Source organism: Zonotrichia leucophrys, chromosome 3, assembly GCF_028769735.1.
Source record: "Zonotrichia leucophrys gambelii isolate GWCS_2022_RI chromosome 3, RI_Zleu_2.0, whole genome shotgun sequence".
In the NCBI taxonomy this organism is placed as follows: domain Eukaryota; kingdom Metazoa; phylum Chordata; class Aves; order Passeriformes; family Passerellidae; genus Zonotrichia; species Zonotrichia leucophrys.
Genome location: NC_088172.1, coordinates 64,482,734 through 64,495,717, shown reverse-complemented (window position 1 = coordinate 64,495,717; position 12,984 = coordinate 64,482,734). Strand labels below are relative to the sequence as shown.

The 12,984-nt window shown below is 36.6% G+C and overlaps 1 protein-coding gene across 1 annotated transcript in view; it reads right to left on the bottom strand.

The window, feature by feature from the left end:
• The window catches only part of GALNT2 (polypeptide N-acetylgalactosaminyltransferase 2), an 86,158-nt gene that overhangs the window by 9,080 nt on the left and 64,094 nt on the right, over window positions 1-12,984 (bottom strand). The window contains exons 8-11 of the mRNA XM_064708544.1: window positions 9,533-9,620; window positions 5,674-5,761; window positions 5,023-5,126; window positions 1,394-1,520 (exon numbers count right to left, since the gene is read on the bottom strand). Coding sequence (XP_064564614.1) covers window positions 1,394-1,520; window positions 5,023-5,126; window positions 5,674-5,761; window positions 9,533-9,620 — 407 coding nt within the window. The remainder of the gene's footprint in view (window positions 1-1,393; window positions 1,521-5,022; window positions 5,127-5,673; window positions 5,762-9,532; window positions 9,621-12,984) is intronic.

The following is a 12,984-nucleotide window of genomic DNA, read 5'->3' as shown; positions in this document are numbered from 1 at the left end:
TCATAAATTTATTCACTTTTATTAACCATGCTCCTTGTTATGGCACTGTCATTTCAAAACCTCATTAAACTACACCAGTTGTATCCTAAGCTTACACAATGCAGTTTAAAAGGCAAAGCTTTCAACACTCCTGATGCACACTATAAATGTTGGAACAGAGATGTGATGTACTGAGGACATTTCATTGCTAGCTTTTGTTTTCACATAAGTACTATTATTCATTTTTCACTGTAGCATAAAATGTATATGTCAAAGAATGGGAAAAAAGAAAAAAAATACTAGAGTTCCTTCTATACTGAAAAAACCAGGACAGTGACTTCATTTTAGCAGATATTCAATTCATTAAAGTCACCTTGGTGGCATAACCAGCATGGAAGGGAAGAACTACACCCTAAGGAGATTCCTCAGTATAAAGTAAATCATGAGTCCAAAAATATCAGCAGCTTAGAACATTCTTACGAATTTAAGTACATCTGCACTCTGTGTTGCTTCATGTTAAACAGAGTTTGGGCTCCACATCCCTTCAAGTGTAAATAAACAATTTTATTTCCAGCTCTTAGCCCACAGAATCTTTAGCTGAGACTTGTACTTCTCCAGCTCCGTGAGCATCAAGTTCAAGTCTCTAAACCAAAATCTACAGTGATTCTTCAGCTACAACTGATGCAGCCTTGACCAAAATGCCCTCAATACATTTATGCCATACTTTTATCCATATTAAGTCAAAACCACTATGAACATGCGGTTCACAGCACTTTATAGAAGAGAAACTGAGGAGACAGCTCAGTATTTCAGCTACTGCTATGCATGGATACCAACAGGAAAATTAACAGGCATATTAATCTAAGCCTTTAAAACTGCAATTTCTTAGGTCTGTAGAGAATGCATTTTTAAACATAGCACAGGAAAGGCAAATATTATAGAGAACCAAGTTACCAACAGACTGGCATAAATACTGAAATCAGTTTCCATAATATTTGTGTCTCACATGCTGATCATGTATTAATGAAAAGCAAGCAAAGCACATTCATAACTTAGCGTACCGTGGCTTTTAGTGAACAATGCAACTGTTTCTACAAAATGAAGTTTTATGACAGTTTTCAAAATAAAGCCTCCTTTAAAATCAAATACACACAATATTGATGAAATACCAAGCTAAGCATTTCCCTATTTTCCAGATTCTCAGTCTGTGTCCACTAGAAGTTTCCCTCTTGCAACTCATAGGTTCTTCTCTCAATCTACATAGCTGACTCAAAGTCATTAGTTTCTTTTTAATTAATATTTTACCATGATAGATAATATTGCAAGTTTTTCTGAAGACAAGATCCCTGAAATGGAATTGCTGCCACCTGCTGACCATCTGAGGAAACCCAAACCACTGCTATTCAGCACTCACCTTGCAAACACAGTACCACTCCCACCCGGAAACGTGTAGGGATGCTGTTTGCGGAATACGTGACCCACTCTGCTGCAAGGGATGATTTCTAGGCTCCCACCACATTGCCAAACTCTGAATGAGATCTCTGAAATAAAAACAGGAATGAAAGACCAACATCATTTACTACTGTTATTTTGCATTATATTTACAGAGAAGGTTTTCAGTGATTGTTGTTGAGAAGATCAAGAGAGACAGTTTATTTAGTAAGTTGTAGGATAAACAAAGGCATGTATCTAAAGCATTTATGATTGTGCAAGCTCAGCAGAAATAAACATACTATCTTGGAAGCAAAATGTGTATCTTCTCTTATCTGAAGTTACCAGTGTTGCCCAAATCCATAAATCCTCCTGCAATTTGCCAGTGACTTAGGTATATGTGCTTTATCTGAATGGCAAACAATAGTAGGCACATGTAATAAATAAATTAATGACCGAGTTTATAACAAAAATTTTCAGCTGAAAATAGAATAACTGAAGATAAGTGAAACCAAGTCAAACTAAAATAACCAATAGGTTTGAGTTGTTAACTTATTACAGCAGATAAACACTCCCAAACAGTGGAAGGAATTATATCAAGTCAATGTTGACTTGAGGATAGACCAAATAAAAACATAGCTTCTGTAAATTCAAGGTTATGGACAGCACATGTCTAAGCCAAACTAATGATCTGAGCCACCTAGTGATGACACAAAGGTCTGAAACTTTTCTTAACTTCAACTTCTGATGGCAGAAGTCACCTGGAGAGATAACTTTCCCACAACCACAAGTTAGAGAACTGTTATCTTCACTGCATGTCCAGAGAAAATTTAGAAAAAAATAAAAGTAAATAGAGATGCTGTGATTTCAGCTGTTGACTGAGTAAGTTAACTGCCTTTCTTCTTGATTGTCATATTCATGAATCTTAGACAGTCAACATATCTCAAGCTGTAGACAGATCATACTCCAAAAACGTGAATGACAACATTGTCTTTGACAGTATTCACATAAGACAACTAATTTTTCATTTTTGTACACCTTTCAGCACCTTAGATTGTGAAGAATCTCAAAAAAAGTGAATATGACACAAAATAGCTCAGTGGGAAACACAGCAAAGGACGAGAATACAGGGAGAAGCAAACTAATTACTACTTGCACCAACATTGCTTCCAAAGCCTGCATGGAAAAAGAACAAATATACAGCAACTAAAACTCAAAACAACCCCACAAACTCATTTAAGAAATCTCTTTTGTTATACTCCAACAGTCGGAAATGTAACTACCAGAGCAAGTTCAGTGGACATAGTTTTTAAATGAAAAGGCATAAGCAGCACATCAATAATTCTTTATGAGATCAAGTTACATTTCTGTAAGAGATTTGTTCTTTTTATTAGAGTGTGTCATCAATACAGAAGACAAGAAATGTCTTACTCACTCCCTGATTTTAGAAAAACTAGTACGAAAAGCCTAGGTTTTCAAATTAGACCCAAACCTTCTCAACGTCCACCCAGCTCTCTGGTATACTCTGATTCTCCTAAGCTAATCAAAAAGCATCATAAACATACTGAGAACTGAAGTTTCTGAGTTGGAAAAGAGATGGAACTAATCTTGATCCACTTTTTGTACAGCACACATGCATTACCAGTTACATTTAGCAGCAGTCTGAGAATGTACCTATCTTCATGGTAATTTGGGCAATTTAGAGAAAATACTGCAGGCTCATCTTAAAATTTGTCAAATTGGTACTGACATGTGAACAAAACCTCATAACAGCTGCTCTGTACATGCTTGAAGGAAAAATGCTAGCTTTTATAAATGAATATGATGTGCAGAATTATTTTGCTAGCCCATTTAGCATTTATTTGCATGTAACACCAAGCCCCTGATGTAGAGCTATACTTGAGAGTAAAGAGGCCTGACAAGTGTGCACATTGAATTTTAAACTGCACATCACAGATTTCCAGTTATCTGCTGCATGTGTCATTTATTGCCAATTAAATCATATGCCATGTGAATTTTACTCATCTTCAATTAGTCCAACAACTAGGAAGAAACCATTAGCTGCCTTCTGCCAGCTTTTCAGGCACCCCTAAGTCTCCATCTTTTTCTTCCCAAGGAGGGGGAGGAACTGAATAGAGCAGGAGCAAAATAAACATCTCTTGGCATCCTTGAGAGAGAAGCTGTTGCTTGTGCCCTTTCCTGCTATCAAGGCCTCAATTATCAAAGCATAAAAGTAGTTGCTAAGTGTTCAGAAAAAAACTCAGTAGCTCAAGAACACGCTTGTAACTAATCAAATATTTAAGTGCTTGAGTGGCAAAAGTGTTTTCAGAGTGAAAAGAGTATTGCAGCATTAAATTTATCCAACGACTTTCCAGGACATTTAAAAAATGAAAAATTACTATGTTTACATAAATAAAATTTAGCAATATACAGCCAAAATAGCAAGACAACAGAGACATGGAATGTAACTGCCCAAAATACCCGTAGGGTTTCTTTGAGTATTGCCCAGGATGGTCCGAGACAGGACTGTAGGAATGCCCCTTCCAACTTTTCAGTGTGTTACAGCAGCACTGAACATTTGGTTACCATGTCTCCACACAGCAGACATTTCCTTGTAGGCCCAGCATATGCTTAATGCATATGCAGATTTCAGTAACTCAAAATACTCGTGGGTTTTTACAAGTTCAATGTATTTCAGGATTTTGCAGCTAGCATGTGCAGCAGGGAAGCTTCTATGCTTAGAAGCATTCCTAAAACGCATACTTGGAATGTCTGAGATGCATCTCTACCTCAAAAAACTAAATTAATGAAAAACTGGAATTCTTGAGGAGGTGTAAAATTCTGCTCCTTTCAAATATTTCTTGTTTTAAAACAAGTATACTGGCTGTAACTGGAGAAAACCTTTGCACAATGCTGTAATGCAAACAGCCAGAAAAACCTACTAATGCCAGATTTAACCACCAGCTCAAAAGAGAATGGCTAAAGCACAGGTTCTCTCAGGCCCTCACCTCTCTTGCTTAAATCTCACTTGTGTCAACATCTGAAAATACAGAAGAAATGCCTTCTCAACCATTAATATCTCATAGGGCTAAAGAAGGGGTATAAAACTACAAAATTCACTAAGTTCAGATGCCAGGCAGAATACTACTGGCAAAGTTCAGAAACAGATAATTCTTCAGTCAGCTAAATTAATTGATTTATTAAGGTGTATCTAATAACATCAAATTCATTCTCCTGCATTCCACTTTTCATGATTAAATTAAGCAACATCTTAAAAACGTGCCTTCAACTGTCAGCATTTAAACATTATTATACTTAATTGCCAATCTACAGCCTGTATTTTTTACTAACCAACTTACATTACAAAAAAAAGTAACTGCTCAATGAGCTAATACTTTTATTCCCTCATATTTAGCATATAATTTTTCATTTGTTATAATTCTTTCATTGAAATAAATGTTTTGGATTTTGCCAATAAAGTGTATGAAATTTAAATGCTATTTTTTAATCCTCTTTGCACAAAATCAGGAAAACCATGAGTCCTTGACAATAAGGGAAATTATGAAACCTGCTTTCATTCAAGGTTGATCAGAAGGGAAATAATACACATACCTAGGTTTTCTCCACCCCAAACATCCATCATCATGTCATACTTTCCTAGTTCTTCAAAATAGGATTTGTCCATCACAAATAATCCACCAGCTATCATGGGTGTCCTAAAGAAAAAAGAAAAAAACAAATTAGTTACAGAACCATGAACATGGGGGTAACTATTGTTTGTACATCAAGATTAATAGTTTCTTGAAAAAACTGGCAATGTTTTTGAATGAAACTTACTTTGCATCTATCAATTCAAATGTTGTTTCCACACATTCCAATGGGACATTTCTATGGCCATTACCACCTTCTGAGGTAGCTTCCAAATTTCCACTTGGCTCACAAATCACTTACTTTAAGGATGGCAATTTGTGCCAGCAAAATACATTAAAACTGATGCTGTATTTACAGCTCTCAAAACATACCAACTTTAAACAGAGTGACATCTACTTTTTCTTAAGGATAAACAATTAACTAGTGTGTTTTAAGCAATTTTTAAAATACCATTTATTTCTGAGAATCTCATAAGGCTCCATATAAATGAATGAAATTTCATTTTTTATCTAAGATATAGTGAAGATATTCTTTCAGACTCAAAGAAGATGATTTCTAACTCTCCTTAATTGCAAACTACAATCTATTTGAGAAATGGTGGTACAGACATACTTTATGGGAGCAACTGGATTTCCTTGTCGTGCTCTTCTTTGCTCTGGTGTCATGTAATCCCACTTGAATACAAGATTCCAGTCAAAACCTTCAAGAAGAAAAGTAAGATGTTAAAATTACTGTCATCATCATTCAACTTGTAGTAACAATGTTCATTAAAAACACCAGGAACTGTAATTAAAATGAGAATCTTAAACATGTGCAAAATCCTGGGTAGAAAACAAATAAGGAGTCTGGATGAAAGGTAAAGAAAAAAGAGTAAATCTCAAGCACCAAATAACTTCGGATCTCTTGTCTTCAACTATTTCACAAAGTGGGAAACCCAAGCGGCTTCCTTACTTCAAATAGAAAAGATCATACGATGATCTTCCAGCTATTACAAATGCTCCCAACAATCTTTACTGAATAACTGCATTTCCACTCTTTAGCAGTGATCTCATATTTACATTAACACAGGCTTTATGCAGTACTCTTGAAGGTAACTCTAACAGCAAGAGCTCTCCATCATGAAGGTCACAACAAATTATGCAGGTTCCACTTATCTTGTCAATATTCATTTAACTTCATACTTTAAAAACGTTGTGTTTTTAAATGCACCATTGTTTAAACCTGAGGCAAGTGCACTAGAGCACCAAAATCTTACTTTCCTTATGCATATACATGTAAGTGTGAACACACAGTAACAACTGGTCTGGGCCTGTCATGAGTTAAGCACAGAAGCACAAAGATCACCAGAACAGACAAGATCAAGAGGTCACCTATAGCAGCTTTCTACATTAGAGCCATTAAATTACCTCTTTTAGGCAACGATACAGAGCTCACACAGGACAAACTTCTTATAGGAAACACTTTCAGAACAGTTTTTGTGCTGGGTTATGCTCATAATCATGAATATCTATTTAAAAAACTACACAAGACCCATAGCCCTCTCCCAGTACACCTAGCAAATCAGCCTTGTACACTCTGCCTGCTGCCAAACACATTTAGATCCTATGAGGTCATGTAACGAATGATTTCCAGATTTCTGGTGCACAGATGTCAATAGTTTTCATTCTCCAGTATAAAGATAAAGCAATTGCTTTGTGGGGAAGTGGAGGAAAATAGCTAATGTAAACAGGCAACAATTACAGCCTACAAACTGCCTGTCTGCATCCATAAAGGTGCATAGCAGTGACTGATGTAGGAAGTTAAAAACTCGGCAGTTTTCACTTTAACTCATGAGATAGTTATCACACACAATACAGAAATTACCCTGAACAGTCTTTACAGCATGCATGGCAGCTCCTTCTTTCCATGTCTGAGCATTTCATGAAGCATTGCACTGTAAAAATGAAAGACTGTCAAACTACTCTAAAACTCCAAGTAGCAAAACTGAAAAATGGCTCCAACCCACAGCACTGCAAAGCCTCCAGCATGAAGAGTAAAATGAGTTCCAATAATTCCATGCAGTTAAAAAGCCACATTTCATCCTAGATAGCCAGCAAAATTGCTTGCATCTGGGAGAAGCTGAAAAACGCCGTGTTCTGCAGCAGCAGCAGAGACACAGTTACTGCGTACTCCAGTGAACACAAGGGGTCTCTTTTGGAACACAGCACTCTCACAAACTGAACAAGTGCATAAAGCCTCTACCCATTCAAAACTGCCTTTCCATCTCCATCTTCACAGACTCTGGGAAAAATCTGCACTCAATGAGATAGTATCAGTAACTCTGTAAAAGGAGTATTTTTAAACACAGTGCATATCCAGTATGAAACTCTATCCAGTGTAAACTGCATCACAGGCATGCTCTAAATTATTAGCTCTCAGTTAACTACAGCTTATTCCAGTAATTGTGGTGTTTCTCAGGGTGGCATAAACAGTTCCAGAAATCCCCCTCAAAAAAAAACCAAAACAAAACAAAACAAAAAAACCCCAACCAAATAAAGAACCTGTAACATTAAATGAATGGATTTAGTTTTGGCCAGACTTGGGAATTACTTCAGACTTGTCCACTTAGAAAAAAAGTGTGTACCATTTGCTAGGTTGCTTGTCTTGGGTGATTAAGTCCTTTCAAGACAGACCAGGCACAAATGCTGTCCCAACTGTTTCAACTCTCCATGCTTCAGCCACACAGACACTGTACCCAAGGTCGAAAGCATAGTTCGGTTTCCATGTTTAGACTTGGCCCCAGTGAAAGTGTCCTGTGGTGCCAAATGCTGTAGTGCCTCTAACATGGCAATCTGTCTTTTGGGAACTGACAAATATATTATTGATATTTTAACTGACCCTCAAATAGCTTGGCACACTAGTAGGTGCAAAATTTCCATGAAGGTCAAAAAAGACAGTTTCTCACTCCTCAATCAGAAGTATGTAGGATTCATGCACCTTAAAAAATGAAAAACCCAACCTCTTTCCGTGTACAAAAGGGAAAAATTAGTACTAAAAAATAATAGACAAATGAACAAATTAGGTAACGTAGATTAAAAGATAAAGCATGAAGGGCAGTAGTAAGTGAAACAATCTCCCAATCCTCTCCCACTTAACTTGGGAAGAATTTAGCATGAACCCAGCAGCAACCTGATCTAAGGCTTCAAAGAAAGAATTCCTCCTGCTCCTGCAGATAACAATAAAACCCACACAATGGTATAGATATTTCTGTAGTTAATATTTAATGAATAGATTGGGTAAGGGCCTTAAGGTTTAATAATGCTGTCACATACAACAGCACAGAACTGTACATTAGCACACTGTGAATATATGCACCATAGGTGTCATTTCAAAATATTAATTAAAAGGACATAAAACATCTCACTTCCAGATCGCTGGAGCATATGCAACATTATGCAAATACTGCTTTTATTTTAGTTCACTGCAAAAACTTGGTGACCAGTCAGAAACTAGAATCTAAAAGGATAGACTGGAAACTGGTTTTTCCTTCCTCACCTCAGGAAATCCATTCAGAAAAAGACTCTGAGAACAGCACTCTAATTTTTATATTGTGGCTCATTGTACACTTTTTATGCAGACAGTTGCGTTTCCAGGGTTGTAGGAACAATTATTTACAAATAATAGCTGAAAAAAGGAGGTAAGTGGGTAGAGAAAAACTATTTTAAATATTAGATTCTTGTTAGCACTCAAAGAAGTTTTAAAAATTTGTAGTAAGTAAGGAGTTTAGCATGTAGTTGTCCTCTCCCTCTTGGAGAGAGAAGATAAGAATTTTTTTTTTATTCTTGTTTAGGGCTTCAAAAGCCTTCTTGCTATTTGCTGTCAATACTTTACACTACCTAGACATATTGAAATTGTAGTACTTCTCAGTTTAACTGGGGATATTTTCAATGGCAAAGGTATAAATACTACAAATTTTCATGGTCACATGTGAGTGTTTTCACAATTACAGATCATGGCTAACAAACATTTACTTTTTTAAACACATTCCAAAGCCTTCTGCTTATTCAGAAGAGTTTAATTTTTTAAGCAAACCAGCATCTTGAAAAAAACCTCATAGACACTGCATTGTTGATGGGCTTCTAAACTAGTGAGCAATTAAAGCCTGTGTTATCTAAAAAGAGAACCATAAGCTCTGGCTATTAGCTTTTTCTGACACATTTACACAACCCTACAAACCTTGGAGCAAGTCCTGCATATTGGTAAAAGGCAGCATAAACTTATAAGAATTAGTATAATAAAGATGAACTTTTAAAGCAGAGAACAGTAAGGCCAATTAAAATCCAAGGCAAGAAGTAAGTGACCTATGGAACTTGAAACTAGATCTAGGAAAGGGAAGAACAGTATGTTAATTGCCCATTCCACAACTGCAGTGATTATGAGCTTTGATTCTTGATGGGTTTTTTAAAGTCTGTATTCCAGTACAGGTACATACCGCCTTTTAAATCAGCTGACGCCCCCACGTACTGGAAGTTGTCCATATTAATTACATCAATAATAGGAGACACAACTCTGGTCTTGTCCTAAAATAAATGTTAGAAAGTAATATTGAAATAATGAAATCAATATATAAAGATTCAGGCAGGATGTGATGTTGAACAGTTCAGCAGGATTTCATTAGCATGTCTTCCCAGCTCTCCCCCTACTTCCAAAGGGCCCGTGCTGTGAATAGCACTGCTCAGCACTGCTCCAGAGAGCAGAAACCATGGCACAGGGTATGACTGGAAATCCTCTTGCTATTCTAGGCAACTTTTATTCAGTAATCCCCCTCTTCTGACTTCCTCTTGAAGAAGGCAGCAAACCTGTGGTTCTAAAGGCAGTCAAGCAAACAGCCCTTCCATTCTCTTTTAAACCCAATGCAAAGAAAAGCATCCAGACAATTCATATTTTTCACAACAAGTCTCCAGCTATGCAGTGGACTACAGTATAATTATTGCAACCTTTAAGGGACACTTAGGCCTTTCTGCAATCAGAAAGGTCTTAGGTTAATGCCAATCCATTTCACACCAGGAGAATCACACTTCAATAACAGATACTCAGATAGGAAAGGGAACATGAAAAGCACCTCAGACTCATGGATACTATTAGTCTCCAGCAGTTAAGATTGCAGTGGTACAGATAACCACAGTCCTTTATCCAAGCATGGTCTTGTATGCTATTCTGAGCAATGTTAATTATTTTAACTGATGTTTTTGCCAAAATAGTTTAAGAACAAAAATCTTTCCAACAACTCCATGTGTATTACCCAGCAGAATCACAAGACCTCTGTGTTCTAAAATAAGACCCATCTAATGTTAGAAATGCAGTATCATGGTCAAGCCAGTTTGTCTCCATGAGTTATTGCTTGAATTCAAAATAAAAGTTTGGAGCTGCACAATTTAACATCATCCAGAGAACAGATAACTTCAGAACAGCGTATCATCAAATCTGTGAATATAAAAAATGTTTTGAACAAAACAGGAGATATTTTGGTAACTCCTATTATAGAGAAACTGTTCTCATGGTTAAAACAAATAAATTCCTAAAATTGAGATGTTTAGGTTGTATTTTATAAGTATGTCTTGAAACAACACCACATATATTCTAAACAATGGTTCAAGCATGTGTCCCCCTTAGTAATCAGTATTATGCAGAACAGACTGGAACCAAATTAGTATGAGGTTGAGGTCATAAGAAAAGACTTAAAAGCAACTTTGACAAATGCTTTGCTTGGTCCAATAAGAACCTTTAACACCCATTTTCTTTTTATTGAACCTTAACTATTCAATCTCTGCTGATTTTAAATCAGCCCTAATTACATAAGTGGCATCTACCAGGTCATTCTGCCTGAGTGAGCAAAAGTCATGAATTTCTGTATCATCCAAAAGAAGAATTCAAGCAAGCCCAAGAGAATTCAAGCTGAAGACTAAGTGAAAAGCTGAAGACACATTGCTTTTTCCATTTCCTTTACTATCACTGCAGCTATGCCAACAAGCCTTAAAATTTGCTTTCATGAGAAATGTAATAGAACACCTAATCTGCTCTCCTACTGAGAATTAATTTGTTTGGTCTAAAGCAAACTAGAAATACAAACAAAAAAGGCCAACCTGCCATATTCCCCCATGGATCACATCTTTAGCTCCTGTTTCTCCTAGTGATAGCCTCAAGCCCATGTTTGCAACGGCAAGCAAGGCACAGTTTCGCTAACTGTGTTGTACTTGGGAGGGAATTACAATTTACTGCACCCTCCCTGCAAAGTCCTGTGTGCGTGTGTGTACACCTTCTTACATCACTGAAATGATGTCCATGCCCTTATTTTAGGCATTCTATATGTAGTGATAGAATTAGGAAACTCCCTTAAATAAAGACTGATGAGGCAGAAGATATCGACCTGTCCAGTTATTCACAGTTTACCTATGAGCATAAAATACAAAAATGAAAACATCCTTCCTTTCTTTCTCCTTTATTCCTTAGCTGAAATTGAGACAGATTATACATCTATGCCCCTCTCAAAGTATTTTTGAAGAAGATTTGTTTTTCAAATAGTTCTACTTGATCAGGTTGAACTTTGTGGTAAAAGCTGCCCAAGTTATCAGGTGCCACATTAGGCAGAGCTTCATTTAGGCTTCAGCTTATCTCCACCAAGCTGCATAAGCAGGTAGCATGTTGTCTTTATACACCCGAGCTTTTACTGCTGGCCTGATTATTTCTATCAATATCAGTGCAACACCACACTAACACCACTTGCTACACCTAACATATTTAAACAACTCCCAGTTGTTTCTCTGACAGCCAAATACCCAGGCCATGTGCATTCAGTCTTGATGTATAACCCTCACATTGTTGGCTTGGGGATGTGCTGCCCTTTTGTGACTTGAAATTACAGGATTTGCTCAGTAGCAAAGCAGAAAAAAGCTCTGTACATTCTTAAGGTGATGCTTTGCAGAGCATTAGAAAGTTGTTAATGCAGACACTGCTAAAAGAGAACTTGTGGCTTTCCAAATAACAGAGTTCACTCATTTAAAAGAGTAAAAAGCAGCTGGTTCCCTTAATCACACCATGCATAAATAAGTACCTTGCTTTAGGATAATTTAATGTAGAAAATCTTTTGCCCTCTAATGGAAGGTGCAACTGGAAAGCCATGTACTTCTTGGTGAACATAATGAAAAGAAATAGCCTGCAAACACTGCAAGTCTCTAGCACCTGAAAATTTGTAGCAAACCACATAATCTTGACAATTTATAAGGAAGTTACAAATACTCTAGAGAATTAGGCTTTATATATTGTTCTTATAAACCATGAGAAATTATCCTCGAGATTCTGCATTCATTGCTTCCCCCTTCTAAAAGTCTAAAGACACTTGAAAGATTAAACTTCACAACACTCTTAAGAGAAAATATAAATATTTTCCTTTTAGCATCAGTTAAAAGTGGTCTCACTCAAAGTCAAAAAATTTGAGACAGACATGAAAAAGCAAACCACATCTCACTTCTTAATTTTAGTCTTTTTTTTTAAGATCATCTCTGTTTAAAAATACCTTCCTAAATGTGACAGAGGATTTACTGCTATGCTATGAAAACAGATTAGTTCAGTTCTGCACCAGAATCTTTCAATTTATGTTTCTCACACAGTTGCTGAATTCTAAGAACAGAATGTCAAAGTGTTCAGAAATTTGAAAAGGAAAAAGCCAAGTAGATGAGTGCCCATGAAATTGCTAGTAGTTATAGATGTTTTCAGAACTGTGTATACTTATTACTACGCTGACATTTTTGAGGAATCAAAGGGTTAACCTCCACTGTCTCCTCATTTAATCACGCACACAAATCTAGAGGGCATAAAAGGCAGTCTTAAGAATCAAGCAGAAAACCACTCTCCAGGAAGGAGCAAAAGGTACACCAGCTCCAGGTT